The sequence below is a fragment of the Ambystoma mexicanum genome, chromosome 8 (genome assembly GCF_040938575.1).
Source record: "Ambystoma mexicanum isolate Mex_15411 chromosome 8, UKY_AmexF1_1, whole genome shotgun sequence".
In the NCBI taxonomy this organism is placed as follows: Eukaryota; Metazoa; Chordata; class Amphibia; order Caudata; family Ambystomatidae; genus Ambystoma; species Ambystoma mexicanum.
Genome location: NC_090929.1, coordinates 84,220,618 through 84,243,169, shown reverse-complemented (window position 1 = coordinate 84,243,169; position 22,552 = coordinate 84,220,618). Strand labels below are relative to the sequence as shown.

At 45.7% G+C, this 22,552-nt stretch overlaps 1 protein-coding gene across 2 annotated transcripts in view; it reads right to left on the bottom strand.

The window, feature by feature from the left end:
* ADAMTS13 (ADAM metallopeptidase with thrombospondin type 1 motif 13) overlaps positions 1-22,552 on the bottom strand; it is a 447,185-nt gene that overhangs the window by 40,033 nt on the left and 384,600 nt on the right. For both annotated transcript variants that reach the window (XM_069609349.1, XM_069609350.1), the window contains exons 30-31: positions 21,895-22,041; positions 18,976-19,152 (exon numbers count right to left, since the gene is read on the bottom strand). In XM_069609349.1, the coding sequence (XP_069465450.1) occupies positions 18,976-19,152; positions 21,895-22,041 (324 nt within the window). The remainder of the gene's footprint in view (positions 1-18,975; positions 19,153-21,894; positions 22,042-22,552) is intronic.

The following is a 22,552-nucleotide window of genomic DNA, read 5'->3' as shown; positions in this document are numbered from 1 at the left end:
TGGCTGGCAGGGTGGTGGTTGGCACCTGCATGGGGCCCATGTCCAGGGCACTGTCCTCCTCAAAGATGCCAATGTCAGAGTCTCCTAGGTCCGAGTCATGGAGGCACGGATCGTCCATGCTCTCAGACTCTGTAGGGGGGGGCTGGTGATGGGGTTTGGGGTGGGTGTGCCGGACATGATCTCTGCCTCATTATCCACCTCTGTAGACACAACGTCCATGGTGGCTGGCGGAGCATCAATGGAAATGCCTCCCACTGTTGTGGGCGGCTGCTGCTGTTCAGTGGCTGCAGGTGTCCCCTGCAGGGTTACTGCCTTGCGTGGTACACTGGCTGTTGCTCTAGGCAGTTTCTTGGGCTGGGGGGTGGCGGTGGCCCTGGTCCCTTGGCGTGCAGTGGATGTACTTGCACCCCTGTACTGCATTCCATCTTCCTCATCGGTGCCTGGGGGATAGAAGAGATGCAGGTCATCAGTGATGGTGTCAAATGACAGCTATGATGTATTGCAGTGTGATATGTTCATACATTCAGCAATCCTTTCATTTCCGGGGTGTGGCATTTGGTGTTCTGAGAGGGCATGTGGGCAATCAATGCATGGCTGGTGGCATGGCATTGGTTTGGTGTCTGTGTAGTGAGTTCCATGGGCATGGTTGGGTCATGTTGCACCTCTGTTGGGATTGGCACTCAGCATGCGTGTGGTGCAGGGTGTGGCACACATTCTTGAATGGATATGTTGATGTAGCCTTGGGACATGCATTACCTTGCCTAGTCTCACTTCCACATCCCTTGTGCAACATCATGGTTTAGTCTACATGGATGTGATGGTTCACTCACCTTCCTCTGTGGATGATGCGGCGCCAACCTCCTGGTCTCCAATTCCCTCGATTGATTCAGGGTCGATGAAGGAACTTGCGGTCTCCTCCCATGCCGTCAACTTCACAGGGGAGTGTGGGCCCCCGCCTGTCGCCATTGCGGCCCACCTTTTCTCCGCCAGGATCTTCCTCACCCGGTGGCGGAGGTCGTCCCACCGCACACTCCTTGGGGTGCTCCCCACTGCCGACAACCTCTCTGCGACCTCCTGCCATACTTCTTTTTTTTTTGTTTGGGCTGCATGCTTCAGGTCAGTGCTCCTGATCGTATCTGCATGCTGTGCAAGGGTGTTGGCAAGCATGGTGAGTTCTGCGTCTAAATAACGCTGCTTTCTCTTCCTTTGAGTCGACTTCTTGGTAGCCTTAGACATCCTCCTTCTCTTGTGGCACATAACAACACGAAAGAAGTGGTGGTTATGGAGGATGGCAATGGATTGTGTTTTTAAAGATGGTCGCCGGCCCATTTCCCGTTCCTGCACGATGACGTAATTTCTGGGTCCTTTTTTGCGAACACGGTAATACCGTGCCGGTATTACCGTGCCGGTATTTAGGGGTTGTTATGAGGCGGTTACCCAATGGCCGGCACCCGCAATGCCGGTATAGGGGGGTTGGTGGCCCTTTACCGGCATGACGATTTCGCCACTACTGGCATGGGGGAATGCACGTGCTCGCGCACTCGTAATCGTATTCACCCGCTGTTAGCGGGTTCATACAGGCACGGACTCGCACGTTACGGCATGCCGTTAATGTAGCCGCTGTTACCGGGCTACTCGTAATGAGGGCCCCACACATGAATATACATTTACATTTGTTACAAACAACATTATCTTGTATTACGTTGGGGAGGCTGCAGCAGTCAGCCAGCCCTTCTCAGTACCTGGCGGTGCTGTCCTGTTGGATGAGGGCTTTTCAGCTGTGGTGCTCCTCCACCACAGGGGCACCACATCACTCAGGATTTGCACCTGTTATTATTCTGGTGGCCCCGTCCAATGTGTGGGGCCACTCAATCAACACCCTCTCGCCGTGGCCAACTCCAGTCTTCCTTGGCAGCCCTGTGCCCTGGGGGCCTGCCAATGACACCACCGCAATCCGCAGCACCTTTGATCTTCATCACGGCTTTCCCATCAGCTACATTGGGCCGCCCCACTCACCCCGACTGCCCACAGACAATCTTGATGATTTTCGGTGGCCGCCACCGGCATGCCCCTGAGAAACATCTTCAGGGAATGCCACCATCACTCACTGCTGCTTCCATGGTGCTCACTCGATGGGGCCCGCCCCCTATCTTCACTGTGCCTAGGTAATGTAATGTGCATTTGTATAGCGCCTTTCAACATTGGTATGGTCCCAACACGCTGTAGGTTGAACACCCTTGGGGGACCGAAGTCCAGGTATTGGAAATCTGTTAGGGAGATATAGAATATGTGTGTGCATTTTAGCCAAAACAAAGGTAGGTATTTTTAGCCAAGTTCCTACTAGACACCCATGTCGAGCTAGCACGTGGATGGGTGCTGAGAGGTAGTCTGGAGAGTATGCAAGAGCAGGAGAGTCATTATGTGGGCAATAGCTGCATTCTTATGGCAAAGGTGTTGTGCAGTGTGTGAGTGGTACAGGTAGTGGAATGGTGCCGAAAAATGGTCTGCAGAGTGTGTGAGAGTATGGGGAAACATTATGCGTGTCATTAGAGTACTGTGACATTATGTGTGCGGCTAGACTAAGTTTTAGCGTGGGGGATAGCTGCATTCCTATGGTAGAGGTGCAGTGTGTCTGAGTGGTGTAGGTAGTGTGGCGCAATGGTGCGGGCCTGTGTATCTTCATGGCGCACCAGCCTCTCAGCACCGCAGAGAGCAGAGGTGTCACCTGCCTCCTTTTCTTGCTCTTCTCTACCAACAATACTTTTAAAAACCATGTTCTTAGAGAATGTTTAATCTCCCTTGCCTAGCCCATTCCTGGTCGGGGGTGCTCTGTCCTTTGTAGTCTTTTTATTTTCTCCCTCCACATTTCAACCAGCCACATCGTTTCCTAAGTAAACACATGTACTACACAACCTGTTTAATAGACCAACACATGAAATAAACATTTGTTCCCTGCACCTTGGTGTCTATGGGCCTCATTACACGGACGGCGGTGGACCAAGGTGCTTTTAGGACCTTGGTCCATGCCGGTAAAATACCGGCACCGCCTTGGTGGAGAGGGGAATTACCGCCCTATTCCAAGGTTGGTGGTGCGGTAATTCCCCCTTCCCCCATTGCCCTTCCCCATTCCCATTTTTGCCCCATAGGGCTCTGTGGGAATGGGGAAGGCGCTAATTACGGTGCCGCAAATTGCGGTACCGTAATTAGCTCCCTGGTCCCTTTGCGGGTTGGTTTTTAACGCCTTCAAAAAGCAGGCGTTAAATTCTCCAACCCGCAAAGGGACCTCATAGTAAGGCGTTAAGGGTTTACCGGTACCAGTAAAATACCGGTACCGGTAAACCCTTACCGTCTACCGTGTAATGAGGCCCTATGTCTTTATTTCTATATTTTCCTTGGAGGACAAGTATGTAGCTCTGTCTATGCGAGCCCAATTTGGGCTGGAGGCTACATGTTTGAGTTTGGGAGCTGTGCAGAGGAAGGATTGAGCGTATAAACTGAACTGCCACTCCCAGCGAAGTGTGGTCAGGTCTGTTGACCTATGTTCAAGGTATGACGCTCCTCAAATCAACCATCTGTCATATCCATGTACTTGACAAAAATCACCCTATCTCCTTTCTCAGCCAGGTTTCGCAAGGTTTTGGAGAAGGTATCCTTCACCCAGCTGTAGCAATGCCTTGAAGAGGTTACTTATTTGAAGTCTTTAAGTCCGGCTTTAGATTTGGACCAAGAACAGAATCCACTCTGGTCTCGCGACAGCTGATTTGCAGATGGCCATGGAAACTGGCTCATTTCGGCTCATATCATCTTGGACCTCTTAGCTGCCGTTGACACCACTGGCCATGCTATGTTGTTGACATGGTTCTCATAAATGTTGCCTCGTTTATGAAGAATAAGACTTGACCGTTGAACATTGATCACTAAGGGGGTCTTTTAGCAAGTACCATGGATTGGGAGATGCAGCAGTAAACTTTTAATGCCAGCAGTTTCTGATCCGCAGGTCTTTCCTGGATTTGACAGGTGACTTTGGGGCTCAGTAAGGGCATAACACATCCACCAGTGGACAGGAATCTGCATGCCACATACGCCAGGATTACCAACTGTATGAGATTTTCATCATGGCGGTAAACCAATGAATTCCAATGGAATCTACCTATTTTTCCACCTGTTAAAAGAAGGTGGATTCAATTGCAGTACATTCACTCAACCGTTGAAGGCGAGTTTGCCTGTACTTTACACTTTGCCACTGCGTGTTAGAAAAGTTGAAAATTGCACAAAGGAGACCGTTTACACAGAAGTGGAAATGAAAATACTCTCATCCATGAAATGTAGGTGTGAAAAGAACATTACACCATATCTTAACAGTGGCTCTGGTCATACATGGTACATCTAAGGGCTCAACCTTCTCCCTGGTATTGGTTTATATGTATTTCAGGATGCTGGATTATACCATTTGGATGCACAACACTCAATGTCACTAGTATATATATTTATTTAACTATATTTATTGATTTGTACATTTATATAGCACACAAAACCCAGAGGCATTTAGGCGCTCAATTACAGATCTATGGGCCTCATTCCGAGTATGGCGGTAAGGGATAGCGGCCACCGCTAACGAGAGCGGTGGCGGTAATCCCTTACCGCCATACTCCGAGTTCCCTTAGCGCCATGGTGGTTTTAACACCTGCTTTTAGCAGGCGTTAAAAACCATGGCGCTAAGGGACCTTGATGTTAATTACGCCACCGTAATTTACGGTGGCGTAATTGACGCCTTCCCCACTCCCATTATGCCCTATGGGGCAAGAATGGGAATGGGGAAGGGTAAATGGGGATTGGGGAATTACCGCCCCGCCAACCTTGGAACGGGGCGGTAATTCCGCCAACCACCAAGGCGATGCCGGTCCGGGTACGGCGTCAACCAAGGCGGTAATAGCGCCATTGGTTAGCGCCGTACTCGGAATGAGGCCCATGTCTTTTTCCAAGGCAGCCCAGAGAAAACCCTTGAATCCCTGACAGATTGTTTGACAGAAGTCGCTATGCGGATAGAGGCAATTTGATTAAAATGTAACCCAAAACAACATGAAATTAATGACTGTGCTTTGCGAAAGATAACTGTGGTTGGTGTGAGGGGTCAGAAATGCGAGACAGACTACGTTGCAAAGTTTTCTCAACAAATGCCATTTTATCATATCCAAAGGTTGGATGAACGCCGCACTATCCCTACTCTGGCAAGGATTTCCCTGCCTAAAATAAACTAAAGGAAACACTCCAACAAAGGATACCTGTCCCTCACACTTATATGTATAACAAATAAACAAGGAACTGCTTGGCAGTTCAAAACAACAATAATGACATTCACAATGTAACCACAGTCTCTCTTCGCAACCTGGCCAAATTCCCCCTCCCCAGGTTTACACGTGATTCTGTGCCACAGTTCAACAAAAGGACACAAGGAAAGCCTGTTTTAAACAAAAGTTCTAATACCATCTTATGCCACTTCAACTTGTCAGCATAAAGTTCCAACACAAAAAGTATAAAGCTTCTCCTCCTCCTTGAACCAGTTCTCAGTTCCTCAATAGCAACAATAATTATCTTGGTCAGGATGATTTGCCACAACAAGTAAGTTCCGATGAGAGACAGTTCCTTTGATGCAGATTCAATCATCTTTTCTTTTAGCACCACAAACAACATAAATTGTCTATGCCAAAACCACTTTTCATCCATTCTTCCTGGTGTACTCCCATGCCAGGCTTACTTCTCCAAAGGTTTGTCATCCGGGTATACTCCCCTGCCTGAACAACGTTTCACATCAACAGTGCTTTTGTGGTTTTAAACAATTGAAAACAGGTTCACAACAACTTCTTCACAGTATTCAACCAATTTCAACTTCAGCACTTGCAACAACTCTTCATGGAAAACACGATGCACAGTGGTGCTCTTTAATATTCTTCTGCAAATGATGCTCCTCTCCTTTTGGGTATCACGTCCCCCCAGAAGAGCAGCCTTTCTGCCACTCTTGTTTCCCTACTACACCAGTAACTAATGACTGCCAAGAATAGGGTCTCTTCCTGCTTCTCCCTTGGCTTTGGCAATGCGAGTTTATACCAACTTTCACCATAGGTTGGATAAAGTATGGGCAATATGTCTCCCAGATTGTGGACCTTTCATTAGCCCCCTTCTGTTGTTGGCAATATTTATTTAATTGTGCTTTCCTAGGTTTTAGTCTCATTTTGGCTTGGGCAATGCGTGTACGTCTTGACTTTTACTAATAGTTTCTCTTGGCTTGGGCAATGCCTGTAAATGTTAGCCTTTACCAATGTCGCCCCCTTGGTTTGGTGGGCTTTCCACCAACTCACACTTTTAACATTACAGTAATTCACCTTGGTTACAATATGTTGCCTTTCATTAGTAAGCGATTCAAAATCACCTTGGGAATCACTTCTTTCATACTGAGTGCCGCATCTGCTGCTGTTCATAGTTCGGCATTCAAAGCTGAGCTCTGAACTTCCTTCACTCCTACGCGAGCGTTGTTTACTCGTCAGATGTCTGCCTGAGCCACGCGAGTGGGGATGGAGTGCTCTGGGGTCACCACAAACTTGTGAACTCACAGGGTAAGACACGCGACTCCATTCCCCTCGCGCTTGCATGACTTCTCATTCTGTGGCTCCTCGCTTCTCAGCCAACTGCTTCCTTTAGTATGCCTTCGCCCACGCCACCTGCATTTGGAGTTTCTCTTGATCCAGAGATCTTCTGATGCATGCCAGCCACCAGAAATCTCCTTTAGACACTCGGGTGCATGCCAGCCACCTTGGACGGTCTCTGTGAAAGGAAAGCTTCCCTTGCCTTCACTTTCCACTGTGGAGTCTCTGCATACTTGGTCTCGAAGGGGCAAGCTTCTTTCCTGTACGCTTCCCATTGCGTGGCCTCTGCCTTTCAGACTCCGGGAGGCACAAACCCTCTCAGGACCGGCAACTTCATATCTGACACACAGATAGGCGGTCGGCACGAATCACACTGCTGCTTCTTACTACGACTGCTCTTATGCTCTCTCTTGACCTGCACCTGAGGGGGCTTCTTAAGCCGCTCAGTCAACCTCAGGTGTGGCTCATTTGTGTTAATGATTGACTACTCCTGCAACATTGCACCTCTTCAGCCCTTTTCTTCATCCCAGTAGTTTGGGAATTATGGGACTTGAAGTCCCTAATGACAGAGTTAGGTTTCCTCATTTGTGTTATTTTACAATAAGCCATTAGAAGAGTGGGGCTTTGGGGAAAGTTAAACAAGGGGATTTGCCATTTCTCCTGACCTGCTTCCCCCCCTCATGTGATCTTCCTGCAGAACACCACCGGCAGTGTTGGATCATAAAGCGTGTGTGTTAGGCAGGAATTAGTGTAGTAACCCTAGGGGAGACTACACAACCCTTGTCCTCTTGGTATTAGGTAACCCACCTTTTGGTATATGCCCGTACTGCACAAGTGGGTAGGGGTGGCTGAGCAGCCAGGCTTATCTCCAGAGGGGTAGTAAATGTGAGCTGTAGCAATGAAATCCACCATATAAGTAGCCAAGTAACACTTATACCCAAGGTTTGTAGTTAAAATAATTATTTATATAACAATAGTTTTTAAATAAGCACTCGGAAGCAGAGTCTCTTGTCTGCTAGCACCGTGAGGATCTCCAGTCCTCTTTTGCTCTTCACCACTACAAAGACTCAAACATGCCGCGGAGCGGGCCGCGGAGTCGGAAGCAGAGTCTCTTGTCTGCTAGCCCCATAAGGATCTCCAGTCCTCTTTTGCTCTTCACCACTAAAAAGACTCGAACCTGCCGCGGAGCAGGCCGCGGAGTAGGAAGCAGAGTCTCTTGTATTTTAGCACCATGTGGATCTCCAGTCCTCTTTTGCTCTTCACCACTACAAAGACTCGAACCTGCCGCGGAGCGGGCAGCAGAGTCGGAAGCAGAGTCTCTTGTCTGCTAGGACCGTGAGGATCTCCAGTCCTCTTTTGCTCTTCACCACTACAAAGACTCGAACCTGCCGCGGAGCTGGCCGCGGAGTCGGAAGCCGAGTCTCTTGTCTGCTAACACCATGAGGATCTCCAGTCCTCTTTTGCTCCTCACCACTACAAAGACTTGAACCTGCCGCGGAGCGGGCCGCGGAGTCGGAAGCAGAGTCTCTTGTCTCCGGTTCTGTGGAACTGTGGCACCGTGAGGACGAACCATCCAGCCTGTGCCCTCATTTTTTCCCCAGAAATAACTTACCAGAGGATCCCCAACATCCCTGGGGCCTCCCCGCGGGGGTAACAGATACCAGAGAGCTAGTCAACTACGTGAGGGAAAGGCGGTACCTTCATCAGACACCAATTTCTGCCCGGTGAGAAGGCGGGTAAGCTGTATGCTGCAGACCTGAGTTCTGCCGACACCTGTTGTGCGAGCGGGAGACTGCGGGGCTTCGCCCTTTGATCCCGATGTTAGGGAGAATTCTCTGTTTAGGCTGAATTTCCTAACCTAGTGAGTCCCCCAGCAGCTTTGCTGGATTTCTGGAGTTTTTTTTTTTCTCCTGCCAAGAGTGAGACTCTTTTTTTTCCCCACTCTTGGACATGATTCATGGTGTTCCTTTGTCTGTTAATGTGTTTTATGGGCTATGGGGTCCTTTACTCCATAAGGTCTCATGTGTTTTTTACTATGTGTGTTACACAGCACCCTCCGTGCAGTGACACAGGGGTGTCATAGTGACACCCCACCATAGACTCCATACCCTGGGACTGACTACTGTCTCCCAGGGCATGTAAAGTCACCATTGGCTTTACTAGTCCCAAATTAGGAACAGAAACCAGTACAAACCATCATATTGTGGGCGTACTGGTCAGGGCAATTCGATTGCCCCGGGGTCTGTTAGTCGAGGGGGCACGTCTCCGTCCCCCCTGATCAAGTTTTGGCTGGTGGCAGTGGATACTACTTTTTATATTCGACCGCAAATATATCCCTATGGGATTTTCCCATTGTTCGAGCCTACCAACTTTAATTATTTAATTCTCATAGCCTCGAACATACCGCCGGTTCATTTATTAAATATTAATTCGCCGGTTGGTATTTTTTGCCAGGACTCGATTCTAAAATGGCGTTTGTGTTCTCTTCTGTGACTCCAACCCAAGTCAAGCCCTTTGTTCCACTTTTGGCGGGCTTCTCCACAGAAGTCTCCAAAAGTGGTGCCACTCTGTCTGGGTGCCACAGGGTGTGTGGGAGGGAGTTTAGGCACCCTGGACTGAGTTACCTTGTGTGATTGGGCCAAGTGGTAAGCCGGCCGGCTCACCACTTAGCATGTTTGAGTGACAGCTAGGGGTGGGGGTGTGCTGCATAAAAGCAGGGCTTTGGGGACTGGAACTTCAGAAGTCGCCACAGGACCTGAGAATCCAACGAGGGAGAAGCTGAGCCGACCTGCTACGACGACACCACCGGTGGAGCCCTGCGGAACCGACTCACCACTTCCCGACGTCAGAGAAGATCTCACTGCTGGAGATCCTTCTTCCCCTGACTGGTGGGCACAACCAGTTTACCTTCTTTATCTCGCATCCCAGGACGTCTTGTGGTCGAATTGCCCGTGCCAAGCACCCCGGCAACCGGATAGCCACTTACCAATGGACCGCAAACCAAAGGACCGCTCCTTTTAACTGAGAACTCCGCGGCTGGTTTCTTCACTGGAAGTGCAACGGACTCCTGTCTTCCTCCCCGACGAGATCCTCTCTTCCCCCGGACGAAGAAACCGACTTGCATCCGCTGCCAGGAACAACTGACCACTTTAAGGTACCGTGTCCGCCAGGCCTCCCTTTCTAAAGATTGCTACAAGGTAATAATAATCCCTTAACCTGTCACGGCTCGCTCCCTTCGCTCCCGTTCCCGCCACTTGGGGGCATGTTTTGGGGTTTATTCCCTACTGGACATTTCCTTCGAACCCTATGCTACAGTGTTCTGATGAATTGGGAGCGTTAAAACCTTATATTTCAAGTTACTTCCCTTCCGGATCCATTCCAGGTTTTTGGCAGCCAGCATGCTACTTAAATCAAATGACTATGCTTCCCAGAATGCCTTGGCTCACTGCTTCACCTCCTGCTTCCCAGAATGCCTGGCTCACTGCTTCATCTCCTCCCTGGCAGCCAGCATGCTACTTAAATCAAATGACTATGCTTCCCAGAATGCCTTGGCTCACTGCTTCACCTCCTGCTTCCCAGAATGCCTGGCACACTGCTTCATCTCCTCCCTGGCAGCCAGCATGTTACTTAAATCAAATGACTATGCTTCCCAGAATGCCTGGCTCACTGCTTCATCTCCTCCCTTGCAGCACAAGGCTGGGTGGAGGATAGGCAACACCTGTGGCTGCAGGTGCAGCAGGCAGCACGCCTGAGGGGTGTGCTCGTTTAGCAGCTTTAAAAGCCTCAGTTTGCTTCAGTCCGGCGCTGGTCATTGTAGCAGTGTTCCTGTTGTGACTAGTCTCTGTTCCTTGTTCCTAGTTTCTGTGCTTTGTACCTAGTTCCAGTTCCTTGTTCCTAGTTTCTGCGCCTTATACCTAGTTCCAGTTCCTTGCTCCTAGTTTCTGTGCCTAGTACCTAGTTCCAGTTCCTTGTTCATAGTTATTGTGCCAAGTACCTAGTTCCAGTTCCTAGCTTTTGTGCCCAGTTCCTAGTTCCTGTATCTTGTTCCTCTGTCCTGGATTTCGGATTAATGTGCTTAATTGATTTATGCTTTCTGAATTTCCCTTTCTGTCTTCCTCTGTCTGCAGACAGCCTTTCTCTGTGCTTTACTCTTTGATGCAGCCCAGTTTGCTGGTGCTTTCTGTCCCTTTATGCTGTCCTGGTTACTGAAAAGCTTGATGAATTAACCTTTACTTTTGTAGAATTAGTTTACTGCCTTTTCTCCTTGGATGGTGGGAAAGGTTTCCTTTTGTGATATCATTTTCCATGCTCCTGATCCTACTTTATTGAGATTCCATTCCATGTTTTCCATTGCACTTCTGCATTTATTTTCCATTGATTATTAGGTGTGGGTGTTGTTGTAACTAGTTCCAGTGTGTATCCCCTTGTGTTTTCCTCACAATTTATTATCACAATTCATACTTGCCCTTGACTAGGGTTTTATGTATTTTGTTATCTTTAACCCTTTGCTTTTACAGCCTTCTGGGTCCCTGTTTGATCTACAGGGTTCGTGAAATTACTGACATTCACGAGTCTTTCCGGTCCTCGTGAGTACTGTTTCTAAGTTCCTTATTCAGTATTTTACAGAGTGTCAGTTCACAGAATCTGTCCTTGCTTGCCCGCTACGTGGGTTTAGCGCTGTCAGTATCTGTAATAGCATAGTGGGTAAAGAGTTTGCTGACTTTCCTTTCAGTCATAAGGAGGTACTAAGTGCTTACCCCACATCCCTTTTTTCATATATTGGTAATATTGTTTTACTTTATTTGCACTCCTGGGTTTTATATATACACAAGTCTTGGGTATTATATGCACGTTGTTAGATTCAAAGTTGTTCACTGTGCAATTCTGTGCACTTTTCCCCTTGCCATAGTCAATGCCTTCTTCCTTTCTTAACATAACCTTCTGGACTGGGCTGGCCGCCTTGACCATCTAACTGGTCCCTTTCTTTTGGTCCAACTCTTTCTGAACCTTTTCAAGACTGGTATGCACTTTTGAACCGTGTGACCTTGGACACATTTCGTTCTGATCCTCTTAAAGTGGATCTGGCCTTCTGAACTCTAACTTCACGGTTTGACTCTGCCTTCCTCTGCCTTCCTCTCTTGCTGTGTTCTTTTGAAAGTGTTGGGATCTGTTTCAATTCATGCTCTGTCTTTCTCTCCCTTTTAAAACAAATTATTAGAGTGCCATCTGCGTTAAGCGCTCACTGCTGTCTGAAAATAAGTGGGGGCTTTATTTAAGACTTGTCTAAATATTCTTTTAAGGGAGTGTATATATTTTAGTGACCGTGTTTCTGAACTGCTTAATATTAGTGCCTGTGTGTTTTATTAGATGTGGTTTTAAATAAATAATTATATCTCTTTTACACCAAGCTCTGGTTAGTGTTTGCTTGTTCTACTGTGTTCTTTTGACCTATTGTGAATACTCTGTATACTGCCTAACTCTTCTTGAGGGAAGTCTGACTGCTCAGCCACAGCTACTAAGTGAATCTGTGTGGTACAGACTGCTACCAAGTGGGTTTACTTCCAAACACCTGTAGTCTTAAATCTTTTGCAGTGGTCCCAGAGGGAACTGCACAGGTTTTTGCCTAACACCCGGTCGCATCAATCCTACACTCTCACTGGGGGCCCCACCACCACCTGGCTGCACAGCCCCTCAGCCTACCCCTGAACCTTCTGCCAAGCCACCCTAAGAAATCATATTTCACTCACCCTCTGACTGTGTTCATTACCCATCGGTTTGCCACGATCCCCCCCCCCCCTGGCACGCTACCATCGGCATAATTACATTCATTCAGGACTGGCAGGAGTACTTCTTTAGGTCAATCGGCAGCGCTGCTGCTTGCAGAGACACCCTGCGGTCTCTGTCCTCGACTGCTCTGTGAGAGTAATAAACATCTGGACTGCCTGCCTCATGACCCGTTTACCTCCTCTATCGATTGGCCTGCGACTCCCTTCTTGGAATACCTCATTATGGCTACAAGCACAGGTCCATCTACAAGATCGAGAAATAGGACGCTCTCTATCCCAGCCAAAATACATCTATTAAATATGGCTGTCTCGGCACACCCGGACTCTTCCCTGAAAGAGAACCCCTCAGCTGCCACTGCTACATCACTGCTAGAAGCATCTCACTCGACTTCACTGATGACGAAAGAAAGCAAGACTGTTGCTATTAACAACACGAACAAGATAAATAATGAGATGGAGCGACTGGTTCTTCTTACACCACTTGATCCACCCAATTCACTAGATAAGCAGGAGCCTGCAATCAACAGGAAGTATTCATCTGCACCCTCAACAACAAGTACCAGGCTGGAAAATAATGAGAGATACCAACATTTTGACTTCCTTTGTGATAACCAATTGCTTGCGTCTTCAATCACCCACTCGTTGACACCCCTGGTCTCAACTTAGCGGAATGGCATTGTTGGTACCCAAACATTACTGTCACAAAAAGAGAAAGCTCATATTGCCAAGAAATTATGGGAAAAGAAATATGTACCTGTCAAAAAGGCAGAAGCAGCAGACCAACATAGATGGAATACAATAGACTCACGGCATGCCAGGCTCTCCTTAGCTATAACGGAGATTGAAGACCTCATGAATAATCAAGAAAAAAGGAATGAGGTCTTCTACCCATCCAACAAGCCTAATAAGCAGTGCACGTGGAATTCCTCAACCCCAAGACCATCTTTACCACCTTGCCCTACAGACCCACACTTAACTTCTTTTACAACCAACTCTAATGATATATGGAGTGCTAATCCACTAATAAAGGAACATGTAACCCAACCAAAATGTCCATGTCAACCTAATGTTACACCACAGCAACAACATGAAGCTATCCCAACAACTATGCTAGATTTGCAAAATCTTCTCCAGGCAGTTACCTCTCAAGATGACACCTTTCATTAAACTACAAGAGACAAATGGGGAAGCACAAAAAGATCAAGCCACTCTTCTTCGCTCATTCACTCCAAACAGATCTATCTTGAGGCATTCATTAACACCACACATAATCGATTAAACTTGGAAGCTGAAACTAGCGCACAGTGGCAATCCAGACTTTTTGAAATTTCAAGGAAAGACTGCGAAGAAAAAGCATCCTTGACAGCTGTTATGATGCACCTGCTCGCAAAAGACAAGACGACTAATAATGCAAAAGCCCAAATAACCACGGAACCAAACCAATCCAATAACTAAACTCCAGCTGCTGAGGCCCCAGATGCCACGGGGAACACTCAAGCAGCTTTGTGAAAAGAGCTTGGCGAAATTGGGCAAACCATCAACGGAACAAAAAATGTTGACATACACCCTATTCCAAACGAAACAGAAAACTTTGCGATATTCTACAACAACAAGACAACTAAAAAGACCTTCCACCAACAACAGATTGCAAATAAAAAAATATATAAAAAGCCAAATGGCTCTAGAGCGTTCATACGGAACCTTACCACTCCTAAATAAAAAGAAAATAAAAAAGATTGGGACGAGAAAAAACAAAACTCAAACACCGGGGGTAAAGTGGGTGACTCCTCAGGATGTAGTCTTGACCCAAATCGAAGAGTTAGTACTACAATTGACGTAGAAAAACAAGCTATCTTGGAAGACCAACAACAACAAGAGCTACTATTAAAACTGTCTACCTATTATATAGAAGACCAGGAGCTGAGCATTGAGCTGAGCCCGCCAAACAACGATCAATCATTAATCATTATTGATAGATATGAAGAAGGACATACACTACACACCGATTATATGGATCTTACTTGTGAACATCTCTCTGAAATCGATCTGGAAACATCAACGCCAGGCGATCCATTAATTGTTGATCTCATCTCGGATAGTGATGAGCAATCTATTTCTCAAATAGATAATACATATAGGAGCTACAATACAACGAGGACAAACTTTACACACACTGACCACCACTTGCGACCCCCTATTTTCACAAATCCGATGGAACAAATACAAAAGACTAAGCTAAGAATTGAACAAATACACATCAGGAAAGACTCACTTATTTTGAATCGCACAAACATTCTGCGACTGTTACAAGTGGTATCTTCTTTAAAATGGATCAACACAGGACATATCAAATTAGTTGAATTCATCAGCGAAATCACTATGGATAAAGTACTTGTCCAATTCAATTCTATGGAAATTACAGAAAGAATATTAGAAGCAACCTCACAACTACTGATGAAGAAGACCTTAAACACCATCAAGCTGGTAATAAAAGACATACTCAGAATACCTACAGAGAGTCTGTGAAAGAAATCAGGTACTATGTACGGTCTGATCACATTGAACATCCCTTTTGGAGAGATCTAGAGGGAACTAGTTTGTCTATGAACTCAACAAGAAAGCAAGAAAGATAACCACCAACTGTCCAGCCGAGTAAAGCTTTTTCACTCTGTTCATGGAATCCCAGAGGCTCCCATTATCTCTTTCATAACAACACAGATAATCTGTGGAAACACCATTTCATATGCATTCAGGAAACCTGGATCTCTTCCCTACTGGGATGTGACGGCTACATTATAGCCATGAACCCTGCAATACATCGCAAAAAAGGATGACCATCATCAGGGCTACTCACTCTCATTAAGAATGAAGAAAACACACGCATGATTGAAACCAAAAACCTAAGCTCGTGGTCTCAATTTCCGATATGCAAATATCCCCTTAATTCCTGCGCATCACAACAAATTCCCCAATCGTTCCAACATACACAGAAATCAGGGATATTTCATCTGCATTGGAATCCCCAAGCAATACAAACTGAAGAATCTATTGATACTGTATTCTCCACTGTTGACAAAATAATGAATGAATGCCAGGATATTTACTTAATAATCTGTGGAGATTTAAACATACATCTATCTGACAAGAACGATGACCAGCTACCTAAAAATAAACTGTCAACACAGGCAAAAAGTTGGAATAAACAACTGAAGCGCAGAAACCTGACGACTGCCAAACCACCAAACTTAATAAATGCTACGACCCAATCAACCTAGTCTAGTGAGAAGTCAATAGCCACACTTGATTATATATTTATGCCACAGATGTTAATCAATCAAATAACCTTGACATATAATGTTAAAACAAAGAACAGCGATCACCACATTATCAACGTAGATGGGGAAGGCCACGTCGCCCCGACAGAAACACATTTTTTTGCCACAGATGGAAACCAACAGCACTGTGACCAGACATCGCATTAATGGAAATCAAATCAACCAATTAGTATAGTCTTACACAGAGTCCTCCCGTGTAGGTATGAATAAAATAAACTTTGAATGGATGTTAAGACCCATTTTTCCAAAATATCAATAACAGCTGACTTTCCAGGAAACAACATATCCATTCATTCAATCCTCAGTTGGCTGAAAAGAAAAAGGAGCTAAGGACTGAGTTGGCAGAGATCAAAAAACTGAAACATCCCCATTGAGTCCTGTTGATTAAAAAGGCAAAACAAAAATATAGAAATTGGGCAAAAAGTGCTAAAGCCCAGATCCTGCAAAACGAGGCTGAAGCAATACTATAAACAATGAAGACGAACAATACAAGAGCACTGTGGAAGCTCCTGAACCCACAGAGCATTACTCGAGACAAAATTATCCAGGTCATTCCAGAAGTTGAATGGATATCCCATTTCGATTCCAGATATAAAGGGAAATGCAGCTCTCACTTGAAACAGTCCCAATATCAAGTGTTCAAAAACTGGCTGATTATATGGGATCATGAAACCATCTTGACAACAATAAAGACATTGAATATATCGAGTGCACCTGGGCCCGACAGCTTATGTAATGCTATCATCAAGAAGAACCTGACTGAATTGCCAACACTTTGTGTCCATCTATTTACAAACGTAGTGGAGTGCAAGCAAATTCTGAACTCTTGGAGAATAGCCACCTTTCTTCCCATATAGAAAAATGGAGATCGGAAAATACCCCAGAACTACGGACCAATCGCGTTACTGGATCCAATTGGTAAAATATTTGCCACACTCTTACTAACTTACTACTAACTTACTACTCTAACTTAACAAACTGGATTAAAAACACGAAGAGATTTGACATAAGACAAACTGGATTCACCAAAAACACTGGCACTAATGTCAACTTGATGATTTTGAATCTCCTAAAACCTGAGTCGTTGGTTAACAAATTTCCCATATATGCAGCCTTTATCGACCTTCTCAGGGCCTTTGACCTGGTCAATTGACAGAAGCTATGGGAAAAATTGAAATCTTGCAACTGTCCTTCGAATATATTGGAGCCCATCTGATCCAATTTCCTGACCGTAATATCAGAGACCAATTCTTGAGACTACGTCTCAACCAATTACCTACTTGGGAACTACTTGCGATAACCAGACAGATTCCAAAAACCCAAGCCTTCTGTCGATTTTGCAATCAACCTCATATAACTGAGACACTTTTTCATGTGATAATGGAATGTCCCGCATTGACTGAGAAAAGAACATTATTCAGAGAAATTATTACAAATCCTGACCCCCCCCCCCTTGCGTGCCAAAAGACAGATGGGCCACAATTCTCTCAGGGAAAAATAAAAATCTAACTATTACGATGATAGAGTTTTGGAATAGCATAACCGCAACAATTGATCTTGCGGAGAAGGCCACGGAACGTCCAAGTAATGGATGAAAGGAACCTCTGATTTGCACCAACAAGATAACTAACGAGCCCAGGAGACTTAAAGCAAAAGCCGCTGGAGTCAGAAATACAACGTTGTATTTATGATTTCTGTGGTTTTGTAACCACGACAATCACAAATACAACAACGTTGTATTCATAATTGCTGCACCTTTGCTTTTTCCTTTCATTTTACGTTTTCTGTGATTCCCTGGACTTGGAGAGCACCAAAAACATAAAATGAAAGTGACGGCAGCCTCCCAAGCTCATGTACAGCTCTGCTCTGCTCTGGCTGCAGTAAGCAAAATCTCCCACTAGGGGGCTTTTGCTGCTGGTTTAGTGCCGTCAGGGCAGAGTTTAACATGAGCGGAGGAGGCTGCCTGAAATGGCAAAATGGATGCTCCCATGTAAACGCTTTGAGCCTCGTTTGCTCAAAAGTTTACATAGGAACTTTCTTTAAAACAATGTTTAATGTAGGTTTTTGATTATTGCCCATCTTTTGGGACAATAATACTTTTGAGCGCACTATTCCTTTTAGATTCATGTCCTGCGATTATCAATTAGAGGAGGTCATCGAAGCAGATGCTGCAGCCTCCAAGGAGGCATTCTCATCCGGATAAAGAAGTAGCATGCTGGAATAAATCAGAAACGTCTGATTGGAAGGTAGCTGCCTGTCACTTTGTGGGATGGAAGGTGGTCATTACTATAAATGACAAGGAGGAGTTGCAGATGCAGTTTGTCCGGATGTGTTGGTTAGACAGAATTGCCACGGTTCTAGGCAGGTGTCTGCAACATTTGGCTCTCCAGATGGTTTGGACTACAATCCTCATCTGGCCTAGCTAGCATAGTCAATAATGCAGGATCATGGGAATTGGAGCCTAAAATATCTGGAGAGCCACAATTTTCAGACCCCTGTTCTAGGACCTTGAGGGATACATGGGTCCACTGGCTCCACAACAGTAGCAGAAGTGGGTTTCTAGGATGACAATAGTAGCAGAGTTTTAAGGTTGCACCCGAAGCAGTTTATGATACCCCAGGTTTTTATGAGGTTCATATGGACAGAATGCAAAGATAAATGGAAACAAAGACTTGGCTGCGTACTAGTGATAAATAGAGTTCTGAGTGGGTGAGTAAAGCAAAGCACGAAGAGGAGAAGTAGAAGAATGAGTATCCACAGGGAAACAGGAAAAAGAGGCATGACAGAGTGCTAGAAATAGTGTTCTGAGTGGATGATGAATGCAAGGTCAATAGAAGTCAAAGAATGAGGTTCCAGAGTCAAACTGAAACCGAGACCTATCAAGGTATTAGAAGGAGTTCTGAGTGGATAATGAATGCAAGGTCAAGAGCAGTCAAAGAATGAGGGTCCAGAGTAAAACTGAAATCGAGACCTGACAGGGTACTAGAAACAGAGGTATGAGTGGATGATGAAATCAAGGTCCAGAGAATGAGAAGAATGAGGATCCTGAGAGATACTGGAAAAAGGGATCCGGCAATGTACTAGAAATAGAGTTCTTAGTGGATGATGAAAGCAAGGGACAGAGAATTACAAGGATGAAGATCCAGAGAGAGAGACACACTAAAAACAATGATCAGAGAATATACTAGGACAAGAGCTTTCTTCAGGCGTTACCTTGGTAATAGTTGGCTGTAGATGGTTTGCTAGAGTATTGAAGTACCACGCCATTTCCAGGTACCAGCTGCCTTTGCCTCACAGTCAGTGTGTTGGTTTTAGATGTCACTGTCACCCCTGCCAGTCGGGCACAGGTTTTTCGCCACATCGTCCGCCCGTAGAACAGCAGGAGCTCACCTGGCAAGACAAAGGTTTTTTGCTGGGTACAAGATGAATGCCCAATTCCTAGAGTTTCCACATGGGATACATTACTCACTGTAATCATATTTCTGATGCTTGTATCTGCTTAGATTCACATGCTGTGCATAGGCCGACATCTAGTGGAAGCCGGAGAGTATTACAGTTTGTTTTCCGAAACTTGAAAAGGGACGTCAAACAGGGCGTGCCAGTAATACTATCCCTAGTGTGACATCCCCTGTACCCATGATCCCTCACGCGTGTAGGACCCTCAGATTGTAGCCGTTTATAGTTTTAGCGAGGAAAGTATTATTCTTGAAGATCTGGTCCGAGCCACTAGGATTGGACACAATCATTGCTGGAGAGGAATCTTTGACTCAAGAGAGTACTTAAAATGTTTTGGAAAATGTTTCCCGCTTTCCTCGAGCGGAAGGGCTAATTCTTGGGAATTCCTTATACTGTGTGAGGGTAGCAGTCCTAACTTCCTAAATAAGAATACTTCACTTCAAATCTACTGGGAAATGACACCCAGATTATCAGAAAGGAATATGTACCTTCAGGAGGTACCTTCAAAGTGCAATCAAAATGGACCCCGATATTGCCATATAGCAAGGGTGTGAATTTTTGGCTCTCCAGATGTTTTGGCTTATAACTCCCATCCGCCCTTGCCAGCACGGTGAAGGATGGAGAAGCATTATAGGAGTAATAGTCCAAAACATCGGGAGGGCCCCAAGTTCCAGACCCCTGCCATACAGGAGTGACAAACATAGCACCACAATGAAGTTAAAACCTGACTCTGTGACACCTCACTTGGACCAAGTCAAGCCCTCCCTGCAAGCTTGGTCTCTTCCACTTGCCCACGCCATTGAACTAGCATGTATCTACTTTAACAATGCATTTGCCAGCTCCTTTGACTATCACTACTCTGCACGCTGCTTCATCCCCTCTCACGCCCGCTCTCCACTATTTACTTCCCTGCAAGCCTGTGCCGCTGGTGGAAATATCCCTCCCCACTCTTCTCACTACCTAAAAGGAAAAGGACTCTAGCCTTGCCCCACTACTTCCCTTGACTCTGCCAAATCATCCTATTATACTAACCTTATATTATCCATCTGCTCTCATTCTCACAAACTTTTTAAGACCACGCTATGCTCTCCTCCCCCAGAAAAAACACTTCCAATCCTCCTGTCAGAGGACAACTTTTCCTCCAACTATTACTTCTAAATCACAAAAGTACATAACACCTTGTCCACCCACTTAGCTTTCTCACCTCCTCCCTCTTTTTCTCCTCCTCTTCCTTTCACCCCATCCGCTCTTCACTATCTCAAGTCTCCTAACACACCGTCACTGAAGGCTCGCAACATTGAGGTCATCTTCGACAATGACCTAAGATGCCAATAGTTTCTTAGCACTACTACCATGGCTGCCTGAGCAGCCCTTCTCAACATTGGGAAAATTTGTCATCATCTCACATATCGCTCGGCCAAAATACTCATCTCTACTAAGCAAACTTGATTATTGCTGAAGACTATTCCTTGGTCTCCACCTCTGCCTAGTCTCTCTCCTTTCAGCAAAGTCTGCAACTTTGCTCGACTCCGAACCTCCACCACCCCTACACACCGTCAATATGTTGGATGGCTCTCCGTGCAAAATTGCTCTCTTTTTGAATTTGTGTCTGCAGAGTTATACACAATCTTGCCCTCCCCCACCTTAATGACTGCCTCTCCATGAATCCTCCCTCCGAGACCCTATGATCCTCCTCCATCCTTAACCTTTTTTTTATCCCTGCAGTCCTGCACCTCCTTCTGATTCCAGTCCATCTCCCTACTTGCCTGCCTTCTGCAAAATGCCATCCCCACAAGACATTAAAGCCATCTGCGGAACGGTTAATGAACACACTCAAGCTCCACTTATTTGCCAGTAAAGGAGGCTTTCTCACCCACCACTGCTACCTTCGAATTGATCCAAGCACTCACCACCAACTCGAACTGAACCGAGCCCTCCCTTCCAACAGAGACACTTTCCATATTTTCAATCTGGACGCTTTGAAACACAATTTACCTAATTTATAAGCGCCTTACAAATGCACAATGAAATACAATAAATGAATATATAATAACCGTATGCTGTTGCTCATTTTTTTTTCTTTTTAAATCTTTGTTGTCTTGCCTTTGTCCCTGGTTAATGTCCCATTGCACTACTTCTTCATCAGGGTATGCAGTGTTTATATCGAAAATTTGATATTGAAAGATCATATATCGAATATTTTATATTGAAATATTTTATAGTGAATGAATTTAGGGGTGGGGTAAAAGGTTAAATATTTTTGAGAAACGGTTAGGGTGGGTTTCTTAGGAGTCAGACATTGGGGTTGGGGGTAACCCCCCAAAAAAAATTAATCCACTATACAATGTTTCATTATAAAAGTTTCGATGTATAATCATTCTTTATATCATCTCTTGATATAAAGACATGTAACCCTTCATCAGCTGGTTACATTCACTCAGATACCCACAGTTTTTTCTAAGGAGACCTTACCCATGGACTGGCTCAGTCACCTAAATTGATTCCCACATCATTTCATTTCGAAATTGCACCCCACAATTCAATAAATGCGAATACATATTTCAGCAGACTCCAGTGAAGGATTCTTCTAATAGAAGCGTGTTCCATTTGTCATGCCAGGACCACTTCTCACAGGTGAGTGATTCAAATGACATGTCACGTCCATGACAGACTTACCTGCACTGCAGTTCAGGGAGCTGAACAACACGTTCACCGTTATGATGGACCCGAGCGGACGCGCGATGGAGAACATGCAGTCGGGTGTCCCCAACGAGGTTGTGTTGACCAGACCTGTAGCGTTAAGGAACAGCCTTCCGCACGGACCTGTAATGGAGAACCAGCGATGAGAACAAGGGTCTTATATCTTAACATCTTTGTTAGCCAAGGTCTGTAGACAGGACCCCCCAAAAAAGATGTGCATGAGATATGGAATGACAAAGAAAGTTATGGTCAATATATTCTAGAGCCGGGGTCTGCAATCTGTGGCTCTCCATATGTTTTGGACTACAACTCGCATGATCCCTCACCATAGACTAACTATGCTGCCTCTGGCTGATGGGAGTTGTAGCCCAAAACATCTGGCAAGCCAAAGGTTGAAGACGCCTGTTCTAGCGGGTACCTATGAAACATAAGAGTAACCCAGACAGTGCAGCTCTCACTGCATGCGTATGGTAACCGGCTGCTTTAAATAGGGCATGGTGTGCCTAGAGCTGTTTCATAGAACCACAGGCAATAGGACTCCCAACAGACACACAGGTGGACAGTGGCCAGACACACCCATAGGCTTGTGCAGATGGTCCAACCTTAGGGAGTTACCCAAAACAGAAATCATCGT